Below are 19,797 nucleotides of genomic sequence, written 5' to 3'. Positions count from 1 at the left end.
CCGCCAGAGTTATGAACAGTGGCCATCAGAGATAAGAACAGTGGCCGTCAAAGTTATGAACAGTGGCCGCCAGTGTTAAGAACAGCGGCTGCCAGAGTTATGAACAGTGGCCACCAGAGTCAAGAACAGTGGCCACCAGAGTTGTGAACAGTGGCCACCTGAGTCAAGAACAGTGGCCGCCAGAGTTATGAACTGTGGCCGCCAGAGTTATGAACTGTGGCCGCCAGAGTTATGAACTGTGGCCGCCAGAGTTATGAACTGTGGCCGCCAGAGTTATGAACTGTGGCCGCCAGAGTTATGAACTGTGGCCATAAGAGTTAAGAACAGTGGCCACTAGAGTTAGGAACAGTGGCCACCAGAGTTATGAACAGTGGCCTCCAGAGTTATGAACAGTGGCCGCCAGAGTTATGAACAGTGGCCACCAGAGTTAAGTCCAGTGGCCGCCAGAGTTAAGAACAGTGGCCACTAGAGTTAGGAACAGTGGCCACCAGAGTTATGAACAATGGCTGCCAGAGTTAAGAACAGTGGCCGCCAGAGTTAAGAACAGTACCCGCCAGAGTTATGAACAGTGGCCACCAGAGTTATGAACAGTGGCTGCCAGAGTTATGAACAGTGGCCACCAGAGTTATGAACAGTGGCCACCAGAGTTATGAACAGTGGCCGCCAGAGTTATGAACAGTGGCCGCCAGAGTTATGAACAGTGGCCGCCAGAGTTATGAACAGTGGCTGCCAGAGTTATGAACAGTGGCCGCCAGAGTTATGATCAGTGGCCGCCAGAGTTATGAACATTGGCCGCCAGAGTTATGAACAGTGGCCGCCAGAGTTATGAACAGTGGCCGCCAGAGTTATGAACAGAGGCCGCCAGAGTTATGAACAGTGGCCACCAGAGTTATAAACAGTGGCCGCCAGAGTTATGAACAGTGGCCGCCAGAGTTATGAACAGTGGCCGCCAGAGTTAAGAACAGTACCCGCCAGAGTTATGAACAGTGGCCACCAGAGTTATGAACAGTGGCTGCCAGAGTTATGAACAGTGGCCACCAGAGTTATGAACAGTGGCCACCAGAGTTATGAACAGTGGCCGCCAGAGTTATGAACAGTGGCCGCCAGAGTTATGAACAGTGGCCGCCAGAGTTATGAACAGTGGCTGCCAGAGTTATGAACAGTGGCCGCCAGAGTTATGATCAGTGGCCGCCAGAGTTATGAACATTGGCCGCCAGAGTTATGAACAGTGGCCGCCAGAGTTATGAACAGTGGCCGCCAGAGTTATGAACAGAGGCCGCCAGAGTTATGAACAGTGGCCACCAGAGTTATAAACAGTGGCCGCCAGAGTTATGAACAGTGGCCGCCAGAGTTATGAACAGTGGCCGCCAGAGTTATGAACAGTGGCCGCCAGAGTTATGAACAGTGGCCGCCAGATTTGTGAACAGTGGCCACCTGAGTCAAGAACAGTGGCCTCCAGAGTTATGAACAGTGGCCGCCAGAGTTATGAACAGTGGCCGCCAGAGTTATGAACAGTGGCCGCCAGAGTTAAGAACAGTGGCCGCCAGAGTTATGAACAGTGGCCACCTGAGTCAAGAACAATGGACGCCAGAGTAATGAACAGTGGCCACCAGAGTTATGAACAGTGGCCACCAGAGTTATGAACAGTGGCCGCCAGAGTTATGAACAGTGGCCACCAGAGTTATGAACAGTGGCCACCAGAGTTATGAACAGTGGCCACCAGAGATAAGAGCAGTGGCCGCCAGAGTTATGAACAGTGGCCACCAGAGTTATGAACAGTGGCCGCCAGAGTTAAGAACAGTGGCCACCAGAGTTATGAACAGTGTCCACCAGAGTTAAGAACAGTGGCCACCAGAGTTATGAACAGTGGCCGCCAGAGTTAAGAACAGTGGCCGCCAGAGTTATGAACAGTGACCACCAGAGTTAGGAACAGTGGCCACCAGAGTTATGAACAGTGGCCACCAGAGTTAAGAACAGTGGCCGCCAGAGTTAAGAACAGTGGCCACCAGAGTTAAGAACAGTGGCCACCAGAGTTATGAACAGTGGCCGCCAGAGTTATGAACAGTGGCCACCAGAGTTATGAACAGTGGCCGCCAGAGTTATGAACAGTGGCCACCAGAGTTATGAACAGTGGCCGCCAGAGTTATGAACAGTGGCCGCCAGAGTTAAGAACAGTAGCCGCCATAGTTATGAACAGTGGCCGCCAGAGTTATGAACAGTGGCCGCCAGAGTTATGAACAGTGGCCACCAGAGTTATGAACAGTGGCCCCCAGAGTTAAGAACAGTGGCCACCAGAGTTATGAACAGTGGCCACCAGAGTTATGAACAGTGGCCGCCAGAGTTATGAACAGTGGCCACCAGAGTTATGAACAGTGGCCACCAGAGTTATGAACAGTGGCCACCAGAGATAAGAACAGTGGCCGCCAGAGTTATGAACAGTGGCCACCAGAGTTATGAACAGTGGCCGCCAGAGTTAAGAACAGTGGCCACCAGAGTTATGAACAGTGTCCACCAGAGTTAAGAACAGTGGCCACCAGAGTTATGAACAGTGGCCGCCAGAGTTAAGAACAGTGGCCGCCAGAGTTATGAACAGTGACCACCAGAGTTAGGAACAGTGGCCACCAGAGTTATGAACAGTGGCCACCAGAGTTAAGAACAGTGGCCGCCAGAGTTAAGAACAGTGGCCACCAGAGTTAAGAACAGTGGCCACCAGAGTTATGAACAGTGGCCGCCAGAGTTATGAACAGTGGCCACCAGAGTTATGAACAGTGGCCGCCAGAGTTATGAACAGTGGCCACCAGAGTTATGAACAGTGGCCGCCAGAGTTATGAACAGTGGCCGCCAGAGTTAAGAACAGTAGCCGCCATAGTTATGAACAGTGGCCGCCAGAGTTATGAACAGTGGCCGCCAGAGTTATGAACAGTGGCCACCAGAGTTATGAACAGTGGCCACCAGAGTTAAGAACAGTGGCCACCAGAGTTATGAACAGTGGCCACCAGAGTTATGAACAGTGGCCGCCAGAGTTATGAACAGTGGCCACCAGAGTTATGAACAGTGGCCACCAGAGTTATGAACAGTGGCCACCAGAGATAAGAACAGTGGCCGCCAGAGTTATGAACAGTGGCCACCAGAGTTATGAACAGTGGCCGCCAGAGTTAAGAACAGTGGCCACCAGAGTTATGAACAGTGTCCACCAGAGTTAAGAACAGTGGCCACCAGAGTTATGAACAGTGGCCGCCAGAGTTAAGAACAGTGGCCGCCAGAGTTATGAACAGTGACCACCAGAGTTAGGAACAGTGGCCACCAGAGTTATGAACAGTGGCCACCAGAGTTAAGAACAGTGGCCGCCAGAGTTAAGAACAGTGGCCACCAGAGTTAAGAACAGTGGCCACCAGAGTTATGAACAGTGGCCGCCAGAGTTATGAACAGTGGCCACCAGAGTTATGAACAGTGGCCGCCAGAGTTATGAACAGTGGCCACCAGAGTTATGAACAGTGGCCGCCAGAGTTATGAACAGTGGCCGCCAGAGTTAAGAACAGTAGCCGCCATAGTTATGAACAGTGGCCGCCAGAGTTATGAACAGTGGCCGCCAGAGTTATGAACAGTGGCCACCAGAGTTATGAACAGTGGCCCCCAGAGTTAAGAACAGTGGCCACCAGAGTTATGAACAGTGGCCACCAGAGTTATGAACAGTGGCCGCCAGAGTTATGAACAGTGGCCACCAGAGTTATGAACAGTGGCCACCAGAGTTATGAACAGTGGCCGCCAGAGTTATGAACAGTGGCCACCAGAGTTAAGAACAGTGGCCACCAGAGTTATGAACAGTGGCAGCCAGAGTTAAGAACAGTGGCCATCAGAGTTATGAACAGTGGCTGCCAGACATAAGAACAGTGGCCGCCGAAGTTAAGAAAATTGTCCGCCAGAGTTAAAAACATTGGCCACCAGAGTTAAGATCAGCGGTAGCCAGAATGAAGAACAGTGGCCTCCAGATTTAAGAACAGTGGCCGCCAGAGGTAAGAACATCGGCACCAGAGTTAAGATCATCTCCTGCCAAAGTTAAGAACAGCGGCAACAGTGTTAAGAACAGCGGCCGCCAGAGTTAAGAACAGCGGCCGCCAGAGTTAAGAACTGCGGCTACCAGAGTTAAGAACAGCGGCTGCCAGAGTTAAGAACAGCGGCTGCCAGAGTTAAGAACAGCGGCCACCAGAGTTAATAACAGCGGCCGCCTGAGTTAAGAACAGTGGCCGCCAGAGGTAAGAACATCGGCACTAGAGTTAAGAACATCTGCTGCCAAAGTTAAGAACAGCGGCCGCCAGAGTTAAGAACAGCGGCTGCCAGAGTTAAGAACAGCGGCTGCCAAAGTTAAGAACAGCGGCCGCCAGAGTTAAGAACAGCTGCTACCAGAGTTAAGAACAGCGGCTGCCAGAGTTAAGAACAGCGGCTGCCAGAGTTAAGAACAGCTGCCGCCAGAGTTAAGAACACTGGCCGCCAGAGTTAAGAACAGCGGCCACCAGAGTTAAGAACAGCGGCTGCCAGAGTTAAGAACAGCGGCTGCCAGAGTTAAGAACAGCTGCCGCCAGAGTTAAGAACACTGGCCGCCAGAGTTAAGAACAGCGGCTGCCAGAGTTAAGAACAGCGGCTGCCAGAGTTAAGAACAGCTGCCGCCAGAGTTAAGAACACTGGCCGCCAGAGTTAAGAACAGTGGCCACCAGAGTTCGCGCGCCCTGGGAAGGTAAAAAAAAAATGGTATTTGTGCTGGCGTTTTTGCTGTGTATGTGTAAAAACAAAAATGTGTATACTCTTTTTACTCTCTTGACCTTAGTTCTCGAGCAACGTATTTCATTTTGGTACCAACATGTTCGCAATAAAATTCTCTAGAAGAACATCAGTAAAAAAAGTCACAAAACGTATAGGGATACCAGCACCAAATAAATAACTACGAAGATGACTCGCCGTGAGCGCCCAACAGCAACAAAATGTTTTTACTCTTGGGATGTTATCACCTCCACACTTGTCCTACAGCGTTAATTTTGGTATCAATGGACTCGCAATGAAATTCCCAACACGGTGATATGAATATAAGCGTAAAATAATGATTGCGGCCCGCCCGCAAGAGTGTGGGAAGTGGTGAAATTGTTACCCGGTATCGATGACGGGACGACACATGTGCGATACTGCGCTTTGAAAGTTTATACTTATTTCACTCTCCTGACATTATTATTCTATGTACGTCATTCATGTTTGTGTCAATGTGTTCGCAATAGAATGTTCTATGAGCCCGTAGGTAAAAAAGATCAACAAATCCTAAGATAGAATAGCGCCAAATATAAAACAACGCTGGAACATATCAGTGAACGTCAAACACACACGAAATGTTTTTACTTTTGTTATGTTCGTCAAGTTTATACACAGTTATTTTTGGTTGTACATTGATCGGAATAAAATTCCCTAAACAGACATATGCATATAATATATGATATGGGGGAAGCATTACCAGTATAAACGGCTAAAGTCACCCACCTGCAACCCGTTTGGGACACTCATGCAGACACACGCTACACCCAAAAAAAAATCTATGAAGGTTCGAGTCTACTTATGGCAGTTTATGTGATACAGTGTTCATTCTGGTATCAAAATACTCGTTTCAGTTTGTAGTTCATGCGAATTTCAGAATCAACTGAATCGCTGGAGGTTCAACATTTGAGTCAGGTCACAAAACCGTCTCGTCAAATGGCAGTGTGCCAGACATCTCGGGTTCTGATTCGGTTGCTGCTTCAGCTTGAGGTGTTGAAGTGAACAAAGGCCGCCTCACACCAGATGGTCCAGGAGTTTGCATGGCGTCAGCATAGGCAGGACCTGGGTCATCATTTATGTCTGGAGCGTGCCGCAAGTGTTGAGATACTGTTGCTGTTTGAGGCCAATCTTCCAGCACAATAGGGCCCAATTTGCCAACTCGTGGAACTGTAGCAATGTTAGCTATTTTTGCCATTTGCAGGAAATAAAACGTTATCTTTTAGGTCCACTTGTGAGTTTTCCTGGTAAAATGGTAATACCATTTGATCGAAGTGGTCCACACCTTTCATGAACTTATTGTACCATGCAGCCTAGTGGTGAGAAAGAGAGCCTCATGGCGCACAGTTTGAAACAAACCCAAAGTAAATCGGATTAAAATTGAATTTTATACAAATATTTTTTTCAGGACATCATTTTATGTCCACATCGCGGAAGCGGGTAGGCGAAACAGGACTCCGGGCGGAGTCCTGATCCGCACAAAGTGTTTTTTTACAGCGGCCACCAGAGTTAAGAACAGCGGCCACCAGAGTTAAGAACAGCGGCCGCCAGAGTTAAGAACAGCGGCCACCAGAGTTAAGAACAGCGGCCACCAGAGTTAAGAACAGCGGCCGCCAGAGTTAAGAACAGCGGCCACCAGAGTTAAGAACAGCGGCCACCAGAGTTAAGAACAGCGGCCGCCAGAGTTAAGAACAGCGGCCACCAGAGTTAAGAACAGCGGCCGCCAGAGTTAAGAACAGCGGCCACCAGAGTTAAGAACAGCGGCCACCAGAGTTAAGAACAGCGGCCACCAGAGTTAAGAACAGCGGCCACCAGAGTTAAGAACAGCGGCCACCAGAGTTAAGAACAGCGGCCACCAGAGTTAAGAACAGCGGCCACCAGAGTTAAGAACAGCGGCCACCAGAGTTAAGAACAGCGGCCACCAGAGTTAAGAACAGCAGCCACCAGAGTTAAGAACAGCGGCCACCAGAGTTAAGAACAGCGGCCGCCAGAGTTAAGAACAGCGGCCACCAGAGTTAAGAACAGCGGCCGACAGAGTTAAGAACAGCGGCCACCAGAGTTAAGAACAGCGGCCACCAGAGTTAAGAACAGCGGCCACCAGAGTTAAGAACAGCGGCCTCCAGAATTAAGAACAGCGGCCACCAGAGTTAAGAACAGTGGCCACCAGAGTTAAGAACAGCGGCCACCAGAGTTAAGAACAGCGGCCACCAGAGTTAAGAACAGCGGCCACCAGAGTTAAGAACAGCGGCCACCAGAGTTAAGAACAGCGGCCGCCAGAGTTAAGAACAGCGGCCGCCAGAGTTAAGAACAGCAGCCGCCAGAGTTAAGAACAGCGGCCACCAGAGTTAAGAACAGCGGCCACCAGAGTTAAGAACAGCGGCCACCAGAGTTAAGAACAGCGGCCACCAGAGTTAAGAACAGCGGCCACCAGAGTTAAGAACAGCGGCCACCAGAGTTAAGAACAGCGGCCACCAGAGTTAAGAACAGCGGCCACCAGAGTTAAGAACAGCGGCCACCAGAGTTAGGAACAGCGGCCACCAGAGTTAAGAACAGCGGCCGCCAGAGTTAAGAACAGCGGCCACCAGAGTTAGGAACAGCGGCCACCAGAGTTAAGAACAGCGGCCGCCAGAGTTAAGAACAGCGGCCACCAGAGTTAAGAACAGCGGCCACCAGAGTTAAGAACAGCGGCCACCAGAGTCAAGAACAGCGGCCACCAGAGTTAAGAACAGCGGCCGCCAGAGTTAAGAACAGCGGCCACCAGAGTTAAGAACAGCGGCCGCCAGAGTTAAGAACAGCGGCCGCCAGAGTTAAGAACAGCGGCCGCCAGAGTTAAGAACAGCGGCCGCCAGAGTTAAGAACAGCGGCCGCCAGAGTTAAGAACAGCGGCCGTAAGAGTTAGGAACAGCGGCCACCAGAGTTAAGAACAGCGGCCACCAGAGTTAAGAACAGCGGCCGTAAGAGTTAAGAACAGCGGCCACCAGAGTTAAGAACAGCGGCCGCCAGAGTTAAGAACAGCGGCCACCAGAGTTAAGAACAGCGGCCGACAGAGTTAAGAACAGCGGCCACCAGAGTTAAGAACAGCGGCCACCAGAGTTAAGAACAGCGGCCACCAGAGTTAAGAACAGCGGCCTCCAGAATTAAGAACAGCGGCCACCAGAGTTAAGAACAGTGGCCACCAGAGTTAAGAACAGCGGCCACCAGAGTTAAGAACAGCGGCCACCAGAGTTAAGAACAGCGGCCACCAGAGTTAAGAACAGCGGCCGCCAGAGTTAAGAACAGCGGCCGCCAGAGTTAAGAACAGCGGCCGCCAGAGTTAAGAACAGCGGCCGCCAGAGTTAAGAACAGCGGCCACCAGAGTTAAGAACAGCGGCCACCAGAGTTAAGAACAGCGGCCACCAGAGTTAAGAACAGCGGCCACCAGAGTTAAGAACAGCGGCCGCCAGAGTTAAGAACAGCGGCCACCAGAGTTAAGAACAGCGGCCACCAGAGTTAAGAACAGCGGCCACCAGAGTTAAGAACAGCGGCCACCAAAGTTAAGAACAGCGGCCACCAGAGTTAAGAACAGCGGCCGCCAGAGTTAAGAACAGCGGCCACCAGAGTTAAGAACAGCGGCCACCAGAGTTAAGAACAGCGGCCACCAGAGTCAAGAACAGCGGCCACCAGAGTTAAGAACAGCGGCCGCCAGAGTTAAGAACAGCGGCCACCAGAGTTAAGAACAGCGGCCGCCAGAGTTAAGAACAGCGGCCGCCAGAGTTAAGAACAGCGGCCGCCAGAGTTAAGAACAGCGGCCGCCAGAGTTAAGAACAGCGGCCGTAAGAGTTAGGAACAGCGGCCACCAGAGTTAAGAACAGCGGCCACCAGAGTTAAGAACAGCGGCCGTAAGAGTTAAGAACAGCGGCCACCAGAGTTAAGAATAGCGGCCGCCAGAGTTAAGAACAGCGGCCACCAGAGTTAAGAACAGCGGCCACCAGAGTTAAGAACAGCGGCCACCAGAGTCAAGAACAGCGGCCACCAGAGTTAAGAACAGCGGCCGCCAGAGTTAAGAACAGCGGCCACCAGAGTTAAGAACAGCGGCCACCAGAGTTAAGAACAGCGGCCGCCAGAGTTAAGAACAGCGGCCGCCAGAGTTAAGAACAGCGGCCGCCAGAGTTAAGAACAGCGGCCGCCAGAGTTAAGAACAGCGGCCGTAAGAGTTAGGAACAGCGGCCACCAGAGTTAAGAACAGCGGCCACCAGAGTTAAGAACAGCGGCCGTAAGAGTTAAGAACAGCGGCCACCAGAGTTAAGAACAGCGGCCGCCAGAGTTAAGAACAGCTGCCGCCAGAGTTAAGAACAGCGGCCGCCAGAGTTAAGAACAGCGGCCACCAGAGTTAAGAACAGCGGCCGCCAGAGTTAAGAACAGCGGCCGCCAGAGTTAAGAACAGCGGCCGTAAGAGTTAAGAACAGCGGCCACCAGAGTTAAGAACAGCGGCCACCAGAGTTAAGAACAGCGGCCACCAGAGTTAAGAACAGCGGCCACCAGAGTTAAGAACAGCGGCCGCCAGAGTTAAGAACAGCGGCCACCAGAGTTAAGTACAGCGGCCACCAGAGTTAAGAACAGCGGCCGTAGGAGTTAAGAACAGCGGCCGCCAGAGTTAAGAACAGCCGCCACCAGAGTTAAGAACAGCGGCCGTAAGAGTTAAGAACAGCGGCAACAGTGTTAAGAACAGCTGCCGCCAGAGTTAAGAACAGCTGCCGCCAGAGTTAAGAACAGCTGCCGCCAGAGTTAAGAACAGCTGCCGCCAGAGTTAAGAACAGCGGCCGTCAGAGTTAAGAACAGCGGCAGGTTTTCAGTAAGACTCTGTAGCACTGCTTTAGAGTCAGTGCAGATTACTGTACCGTTAGTGCATCGTTCAAGGAATCTTAACGCCATAACAGTGGCAGTTAGCTCCGCTTGTGTTGAAGAAGCAAAGTTCTCAATACGGGCTTTTCCTTCTTTTCTGCGTTGTAAAGCATTATTCCTATTTAAAGTGTATGCTGCACCAGCCCTGCCATTGTCAGGGGTAGATGACCCATCAGTGTAGATTTGATCTAACTAATTGTTTATAGACTTCCTCCAGATAATATTGCCTCATTTCTTGAGTTATCATGTTAGACTTTTTCGTTGCCATTTCATTGATGATGATTCTGCATGAGTCATCCACTCTGGGAGGTAACCTCTCTACAGGCATGAGCTCACGGGCTTGTTCAAGCAGGTGAAGTTCTTCCAGGTAGCACACTGATCTCTGATGCCATTTCATGCATCAGTTTCCCTCTGAAAGTAGCACAGAACTCAGTTTTATCTTTTCAAAATCATTATAATGGGGATCTCTGGCTATCTTGATTGCAAGCCTAGCATTTTTTGTTACACACACCCCCAGGAACCAGCCCGTAGCAGCTGTAACTCCCAGGTACTTATTTACTGTTAGGTCAACAGGAGCATCCGGGTGAAAGAAACTGCTCATTTGTTTCCGCTTCCACCGTGGATCGAACCCGTAACCTCAGGACTAAGAATCCAAAGCGCTGTCCACTCAGCTGTCAGGCCCCTCCCAGAGTCCATCACCTGCACGGGTCGTCCCAGGCAGGAATGTCCACGTCACTCCCTCCACCAGTCCACCAACTTGCGGAGAGGCAAATGGGTGAGAAGGGGAGGAGGAGGCAAGGCAAACAAGAGGGGAAAATGGGGAGCCAACTGGGATGAAGAAATGGGAGGAATTAGACATTCTTAACGGTTTGCAACGGAAGCTAGATGCTTCCACAAGAATACTTACCATTAAGGGCGGCGTGGGTGTCCCAGCATCAGGGTGGGGGAGAGGCAGCGAGGGTGTCCCAGCATCAGGGTGGGGGCGAGGCAGCGTGGGTGTCCCAGCATCAGGGTGGGGGCGAGGCAGCGTGGGTGTCCCAGCATCAGGGTGGGGGCGAGGCAGCGTGGGTGTCCCAGCAGCAGGGTGGGGGCGAGGCAGCTTCCTCAGCCACCACTCCACACGGACACGACCCGCCAGCCTCGCCACGTCCAGAGGTGTGTATCCCCACATGTTCCTGGCGTGAGGGTCGAGGCCGGCCGCCACCAAGCACTGTGTTGCCTCCAGACCTCCGCCCCTCGCTGCCTGGTGTAGTGCTGTCTCCTCGTCCTCGTCTACTGCGTGACGGTCACACCCGGCAGCTGTCAGCAACACCTGCACAACACCTGTGTGGTTACCTACGGCAGCACAGTGCAGTGGTGACCGACCATAGTCGTCCCGAGAGTCAGGGTCAGCGCCGGCACCAAGTAGCGTCACCACACACGACTCATGACCATTCTGCGCTGCCACATGTAGTGCGGTCGCACCTGTAACACCGGTTATGTTGAGGCTTACACACAACATACACAAACATGCTTAGAACATTATAATACAACATACTGCAGCATGTGTTGTGGTACTCACCATCATCATCCCTGGCCTGCAGGTGAGCCTGGGCGCTGAGCAGCTGCCTCACCTCCTGGTCATGACCGCTGCAAGCCGCCCAGTGTAAAGGTGTGTAGGAGGACTCCCCTGAACCCTCCACAGGGAGTCCCGCCGCCAGCAGGTGAGGCACCAGGTGAGTGTGACCCTTCGCAGCCGCCACGCTCAACATGCAGAGTGGCACTTGGGTAATAGGGGCCACCACCGTGACGGAGGTGTCAGCACCCTGGGCGAGGGCGGCCAACACCAGCACCTGGTCACCACTACGGACTCCCGCCACCAGGTCCTGCAGGATGACAGTGGTCACTGATAACGGCGCAGGAACGACTAAGTTTATAAAAGGGAAGGGGGAACTATCAGGGGAAAGCGCCAAGCCATTACGACTATGTAGCACTGGGAGGGGGTCAGGATTTGGGATGGTATGGGGGGGGGGGGGGAGTAATGATGCTCAATAACTTGGATGGTCGGAGATTGAACACAGACCTGCATGAAGCAAGACCGTCGCCCTACCGTCCAGCCCAAGTGGTTGGGTAACGGTGTAGGAGATAAAGAGATTAACCAATTAAACACATTACCATTAATTAACAACCTAACGACAAACTTCATGACTCGAGCCAAAGAAATAAAGCAACCTAGACAATAATAATCTTGACAGCCAGTTAACAGTTACATTAAAAGCTCGTCCAGTCTACGACCACCTTAAGCAACAACCACCAACCAAGTGGCCACTTTATGCATCAGACCAGTCAGCAACAGTCAAAGTCAGCAACAGTCAAAGTCAGCAACAGTCAAAGTCAGCAACAGTCAAAGTCAGCAACAGTCACAGTCAGCAACAGTCAAAGTCAGCAACAGTCACAGTCAGCAACAGTCAAAGTCAGCAACAGTCAAAGTCAGCAACAGTCAAAGTCAGCAAAAGTCAAAGCGGGGACATCACATGGCTACTGTAGTCCAGGCGGGGCATCACATGGCTACTGTAGTCCAGGCTGAGCATCACATGGCTACTGTAGTCCAGGCAGGAGCATCACATGGCTACTGTAGTCCAGGCGGGGCATCACATGGCTACTGTAGTCCAGGCGGGAGCATCACATGGCTACTGTAGTCCAGGCGGGAGCATCACATGGCTACTGTAGTCCAGGCGGGGCATCACATGGCTACTGTAGTCCAGGCGGGGCATCACATGGCTACTGTAGTCCAGGCGGAGCATCACATGGCTACTGTAGTCCAGGCGCGAGCATCACATGGCTACTGGAGTCCAGGCAGAGCCTCACATGGCTACTGTAGTCCAAGCGGAGCACCACATGGCTACTGTAGTCCAGGCAGAGCATCACATGGCTACTGTAGTCCAGGCGGAGCATCACATGGCTACTGTAGTCCCGGCGGGGCATCACATGGCTCCTGTAGTCCAGGCGGGGCATCACATGGCTACTGTAGTCCAGGCAGGGCATCACATGGCTACTGTAGTCCAGGCGGAGCATCACAGGGCTACTGTAGTCCAGGCAGGACATCACATGGCTACTGTAGTCCAGGTGGAGCATCACAGGGCTACTGTAGTCCAGGCAGAGCATCACATGGCTACTGTAGTCCAGGCGGAGCATCACATGGCTACTGTAGTCCAGGCGGGGCATCACATGGCTACTGTAGTCCAGGCGGGGCATCACATGGCTACTGTAGTCCAGGCGGGGCATCACATGGCTACTGTAGTCCAGGCGGAGCATCACATGGCTACTGTAGTCCAGGCAGAGCATCACATGGCTACTGTAGTCCAGGCGGGGCATCACATGGCTACTGTAGTCCAGGTGGAGCATCACATGGCTACTGTAGTCCAGGCAGAGCATCACATGGCTACTGTAGTCCAGGCGGGGCATCACATGGCTACTGTAGTCCAGGCAGAGCATCACATGGCTACTGTAGTCCAGGCAGAGCATCACATGGCTACTGTAGTCCAGGCGGGGCATCACATGGCTACTGTAGTCCAGGCGGGGCATCACATGGCTACTGTAGTCCAGGCGGGGCATCACATGGCTACTGTAGTCCAGGTGGAGCATCACATGGCTACTGTAGTCCAGGCAGAGCATCACATGGCTACTGTAGTCCAGGCGGGGCATCACATGGCTACTGTAGTCCAGGCAGAGCATCACAGGGCTACTGTAGTCCAGGCAGGGCATCACATGGCTACTGTAGTCCAGGCGGGGCATCACATGGCTACTGTAGTCCAGGCGGAGCATCACATGGCTACTGTAGTCCAGGCGGGGCATCACATGGCTACTGTAGTACAGGCGGAGCATCACAGGGCTACTATAGTCCAGGCAGGACATCACATGGCTACTGTAGTCCAGGTGGAGCATCACAGGGCTACTGTAGTCCAGGCAGAGCATCACATGGCTACTGTAGTCCAGGCGGGGCATCACATGGCTACTGTAGTCCAGGCGGGGCATCACATGGCTACTGTAGTCCAGGCGGAGCATCACATGGCTACTGTAGTCCAGGCGGAGCATCACATGGCTACTGTAGTCCAGGCAGGGCATCACATGGCTACTGTAGTCCAGGCGGAGCATCACATGGCTACTGTAGTCCAGGCAGGGAATCACATGGCTACTGTAGTCCAGGCAGGGCATCACATGGCTACTGTAGTCAAGGCAGAGCATCCCATGGCTAATGTAGTCCAGGCGGAGCATCACATGGCTACTGTAGTCCTGGCGGGGCATCACATGGCTACTGTAGTCCAGGCAGAGCATCACATGGCTACTGTAGTCCAGGAAGAGCATCACATGGCTACTGTAGTCCAGGCGGAGCATCACAGGGCTACTGTATTCCAGGTGGAGCATCACATGGCTACTGTAGTCCAGGCGGGAGCATCACATGGCTACTGTAGTCCAGGTGGAGCATCACATGGCTACTGTAGTCCAGGCAGAGCATCACATAGCTACTGTAGTCCAGGCAGAGCATCACATGGCTGCTGTAGTCCAGGCAGAGCATCACATGGCTACTGTAGTCCAGGCGGAGCATCACAGGGCTACTGTAGTCAAGGCGGAGCATCACATGGCTACTGTAGTCCAGGCGGAGCATCACATGGCTACTGTAGTCCAGACAGAGCATCACATGGCTACTGTAGTCCAGGCAGAGCATCACATGACTACTGTAGTCCAGGCGGGGCATCACATGGCTACTGTAGTCCAGGCGGGGCATCACATGGCTACTGTAGTCCAGGCGGGAGCATCACATGGCTACTGTAGTCCAGGCGGAGCATCACATGGCTACTGTAGTCCAGGCGGAGCATCACAAGGCTACTGTAGTCCAGGCAGAGCATCACATGGCTACTGTAGTCCAGGCGGGGCATCACAGGGCTACTGTAGTCCAGGCAGAGCATCACATGGCTACTGTAGTCCAGGTAGAGCATCACAGGGCTACTGTAGTCCAGGCGGGGCATCACATGGCTACTGTAGTCCAGGCAGGGCATCACATGGCTACTGTAGTCCAGGCGGAGCATCACATGGCACCTGTAGTCTAGGCGGAGCATCAGAAGGCTACTGTAGTCCAGGCAGAGCATCACATGGCTACTGTAGTCCAGGCGGGGCATCACATGGCTACTGTAGTCCAGGCAGAGCATCACATGGCTACTGTAGTCCAGGTAGAGCATCACAGGGCTACTGTAGTCCAGGCGGGGCATCACATGGCTACTGTAGTCCAGGCAGAGCATCACATGGCTACTGTAGTCCAGGTAGAGCATCACAGGGCTACTGTAGTCCAGGTGGAGCATCACATGGCTACTGTAGTCCAGGTGGAGCATCACATGGCTACTGTAGTCCAGGCGGAGTATCACATGGCTACTGTAGTCCAGGCGGAGCATCACATGGCTACTGTAGTCCAGGTGGGAGCATCACATGGCTACTGTAGTCCAGGCGGAGCATCACATGGCTACTGTAGTCCAGGCAGAGCATCACATGGCTACTGTAGTCCAGGCAGGACATCACATGGCTACTGTAGTCCAGGCGTAGCATCACATGGCTACTGTAGTCCAGGTGGGGCATCACATGGCTACTGTAGTCCAGGCGGAGCATCACATGGCTACTGTAGTCCAGGCAGGACATCACATGGCTACTGTAGTCCAGGTGGGGCATCACATGGCTACTGTAGTCCAGGCGGGAGCATCACATGGCTACTGTAGTCCAGGCGGAGCATCACATGGCTACTGTAGTCCAGGCGGAGCATCACAAGGCTACTGTAGTCCAGGCAGAGCATCACATGGCTACTGTATTCCAGGCGGGGCATCACATGGCTACTGTAGTCCAGGCAGAGCATCACATGGCTACTGTAGTCCAGGTAGAGCATCACAACGCTACTGTAGTCCAGGCGGGGCATCACATGGCTACTGTAGTCCAGGCAGGGCATCACATGGCTACTGTAGTCCAGGTGGAGCATCACAGGGCTACTGTAGTCCAGGCAGGGCATCACATGGCTACTGTAGTCCAGGCAGGACATCACATGGCTACTGTAGTCCAGGCGGAGCATCACATGGCTACTGTAGTCCAGGCGGAGAATCACAGGGCTACTGTAGTCCAGGTGGAGCATCACATGGCTACTGTAGTCCAGGCAGAGCATCACATGGCTACTGTAGTCCAGGCGGGGCATCACATGGCTACTGTAGTCCAGGCGGAGCATCACATGGCTACTGTAGTCCAGGTGGGGCATCACATGGCTACTGTAGTCCAGGCGGAGCATCACATGGCTACTGTAGTCCAGGCAGGACATCACATGGCTACTGTAGTCCAGGTGGGAGCATCACATGGCTACTGTAGTCCAGGCGGACCATCACATGGCTACTGTAGTCCAGGCAGAGCATCACATGGCTACTGTAGTCCAGGCAGGACATCACATGGCTACTGTAGTCCAGGCGGAGCATCACATGGCTACTGTAGTCCAGGTGGGGCATCACATGGCTACTGTAGTCCAGGCGGAGCATCACATGGCTACTGTAGTCCAGGCAGGACATCACATGGCTACTGTAGTCCAGGTGGGAGCATCACATGGCTACTGTAGTCCAGGCGGAGCATCACATGGCTACTGTAGTCCAGGCAGAGCATCACATGGCTACTGTAGTCCAGGCAGGACATCACATGGCTACTGTAGTCCAGGCGTAGCATCACATGGCTACTGTAGTCCAGGTGGGGCATCACATGGCTACTGTAGTCCAGGCGGAGCATCACATGGCTACTGTAGTCCAGGCAGGACATCACATGGCTACTGTAGTCCAGGTGGGGCATCACATGGCTACTGTAGTCCAGGCGGGAGCATCACATGGCTACTGTAGTCCAGGCGGAGCATCACATGGCTACTGTAGTCCAGGCGGAGCATCACAAGGCTACTGTAGTCCAGGCAGAGCATCACATGGCTACTGTAGTCCAGGCGGGGCATCACATGGCTACTGTAGTCCAGGCAGAGCATCACATGGCTACTGTAGTCCAGGTAGAGCATCACAGGGCTACTGTAGTCCAGGCGGGGCATCACATGGCTACTGTAGTCCAGGCAGGGCATCACATGGCTACTGTAGTCCAGGTGGAGCATCACATGGCTACTGTAGTCCAGGTGGAGCATCACATGGCTACTGTAGTCCAGGCGGAGTATCACATGGCTACTGTAGTCCAGCCGGAGCATCACAGGGCTACTGTAGTCCAGGCAGGGCATCACATGGCTACTGTAGTCCAGGCAGGACATCACATGGCTACTGTAGTCCAGGCGGAGCATCACATGGCTACTGTAGTCCAGGCGGAGAATCACAGGGCTACTGTAGTCCAGGTGGAGCATCACATGGCTACTGTAGTCCAGGCAGGACATCACATGGCTACTGTAGTCCAGGCGTAGCATCACATGGCTACTGTAGTCCAGGTGGGGCATCACATGGCTACTGTAGTCCAGGCGGAGCATCACATGGCTACTGTAGTCCAGGCAGGACATCACATGGCTACTGTAGTCCAGGTGGGGCATCACATGGCTACTGTAGTCCAGGCGGGAGCATCACATGGCTACTGTAGTCCAGGCGGAGCATCACATGGCTACTGTAGTCCAGGCGGAGCATCACAAGGCTACTGTAGTCCAGGCAGAGCATCACATGGCTACTGTAGTCCAGGCGGGGCATCACATGGCTACTGTAGTCCAGGCAGAGCATCACATGGCTACTGTAGTCCAGGTAGAGCATCACAGGGCTACTGTAGTCCAGGCGGGGCATCACATGGCTACTGTAGTCCAGGCAGGGCATCACATGGCTACTGTAGTCCAGGTGGAGCATCACATGGCTACTGTAGTCCAGGTGGAGCATCACATGGCTACTGTAGTCCAGGCGGAGTATCACATGGCTACTGTAGTCCAGCCGGAGCATCACAGGGCTACTGTAGTCCAGGCAGGGCATCACATGGCTACTGTAGTCCAGGCAGGACATCACATGGCTACTGTAGTCCAGGCGGAGCATCACATGGCTACTGTAGTCCAGGCGGAGAATCACAGGGCTACTGTAGTCCAGGTGGAGCATCACATGGCTACTGTAGTCCAGGCAGAGCATCACATGGCTACTGTAGTCCAGGCGGGGCATCACATGGCTACTGTAGTCCAGGCGGAGCATCACATGGCTACTGTAGTCCAGGTGGGGCATCACATGGCTACTGTAGTCCAGGCGGAGCATCACATGGCTACTGTAGTCCAGGCAGGACATCACATGGCTACTGTAGTCCAGGTGGGAGCATCACATGGCTACTGTAGTCCAGGCGGAACATCACATGGCTACTGTAGTCCAGGCAGAGCATCACATGGCTACTGTAGTCCAGGCAGGACATCACATGGCTACTGTAGTCCAGGCGGAGCATCACATGGCTACTGTAGTCCAGGTGGGGCATCACATGGCTACTGTAGTCCAGGCGGAGCATCACATGGCTACTGTAGTCCAGGCAGGACATCACATGGCTACTGTAGTCCAGGTGGGAGCATCACATGGCTACTGTAGTCCAGGCGGAGCATCACATGGCTACTGTAGTCCAGGCAGAGCATCACATGGCTACTGTAGTCCAGGTGGGGCATCACATGGCTACTGTAGTCCAGGCGGAGCATCACATGGCTACTGTAGTCCAGGCAGAGCATCACATGGCTACTGTAGTCCAGGTGGGGCATCACATGGCTACTGTAGTCTAGGCGGAGCATCACATGGCTACTGTAGTCCAGGCGGAGCATCACATGGCTACTGTAGTCCAGGCGGGGCATCACATGGCTACTATAGTCCAGGTGGAGCATCACATGGCTACTGTAGTCCAGGCGGAGCATCACATTGTTACGAACCCGGATTCGACGTCCGAGCACGGAGCAGTGACTACCGCGCCATCTATGGGTCAGCTCCCGAAACCCCCTCCAAACGGACGACGACACCTGGCGAGGACGACGTGTACTAGCTACGAGAGCCAGTTTCCAGTCCCGTTCAGCACTCAACACCGCCGCTGCTGACCTCTGGTGAGGTGGTGCTCAGACTACAACGCCATCTATGGAGTGGATATGTCGGGCGTTTGTGTCTGAGCCTGTAAGTGAGGTGTTTTAGTGTCCCTGTTGTTGATGACGTGTCTGCTTACAGAGTCGACATGGGACTGCTGTGATGGAAGTTGAGTCAGTCTACCCAAGGCAGCTGTCTCCATACCTTGTGCTTTGCTGCAGCTGCTGTGAAGTCGTCCCCCGGAAGAACACTGTGGTGTTACCCTGCCAGTGGAGTGGCAGTAGAAGGATTACCCGGGACCGACTGCTGGAGACGATTATCCACTGGGGTATTGAGGACAGGAGAGTGATTTGTAGTATCACACGAGGCTCCTGTCTAGGGCGTTACCCTTATATCGTTCGTGGAGCGGCCTGACCAGCCTTGCTGATCCGGAACCTGCCAGCAGACCCGCTGGACGTGTGGTTGACGGCCTCCACGGCGATGCCCCCAGTGGACCTGTGTTTTGGCTGACCTGTGGCCAAGGGTAGGCTCAGCTTCTCAGAGGATTCGTTGTGTGGCCACAAAAGCACCGAGGACTCAGCACCGAGAGAGTTGAACCAGAGTCTTCAGGAGAAGACGATTGTGCGATTCTTCAGTACGAAGACGATTCCCTTGTACAGTGTTAATACCCCTCCCCCTGTGCACTCTTTTATATATTATTTATTTGGTGATGGTGAAAATTATAGTCTTAAGTTCTTAACTTTCTTTCCCTTCCCCTGTTAAGTTTATTGCGTCACGGATCTCATTCCTTGAAAGCCACTACTGGCTTGGGGTCGGATACAACTTCCTCTAACAACATCAGAGTAAGAACCCCGTTGCGTCCCGAGAGGGCCGTAACATAATTGGCATCCCCAGCGGGATCCGTCCCCTTGTTAAGTATGTTTGACAGGGGTGGTGAAGTGGCGTAATCCCTGTATATAATTCCCCCTATGTGACGATTGTGACGTTATACGTCCTGTGCGGTGCTCAAGAGTGACTAAGTGCGATATTGTGCAGTGCGGTGCTTGCTGGGATTAAAGCAATTAAGTGCAATATTGTGTAG

The 19,797-nt window shown here is 53.1% G+C and overlaps 1 protein-coding gene across 1 annotated transcript in view; it reads right to left on the bottom strand.

The window, feature by feature from the left end:
* Positions 1-9,555: 9,555 nt before the first annotated feature.
* Positions 9,556-19,797, bottom strand: part of LOC123747568 (ankyrin repeat and KH domain-containing protein 1-like) — a 69,283-nt gene continuing 59,041 nt past the window's right edge. The window contains exons 3-6 of the mRNA XM_069304423.1: positions 11,234-11,537; positions 10,580-11,136; positions 9,900-10,054; positions 9,556-9,769 (exon numbers count right to left, since the gene is read on the bottom strand). Coding sequence (XP_069160524.1) covers positions 9,556-9,769; positions 9,900-10,054; positions 10,580-11,136; positions 11,234-11,537 — 1,230 coding nt within the window. The remainder of the gene's footprint in view (positions 9,770-9,899; positions 10,055-10,579; positions 11,137-11,233; positions 11,538-19,797) is intronic.

The sequence above is a fragment of the Procambarus clarkii genome, chromosome 5, assembly GCF_040958095.1.
Source record: "Procambarus clarkii isolate CNS0578487 chromosome 5, FALCON_Pclarkii_2.0, whole genome shotgun sequence".
Lineage (NCBI taxonomy): Eukaryota > Metazoa > Arthropoda > Malacostraca > Decapoda > Cambaridae > Procambarus > Procambarus clarkii.
This window is presented reverse-complemented; position numbering and strand designations above follow the sequence as displayed.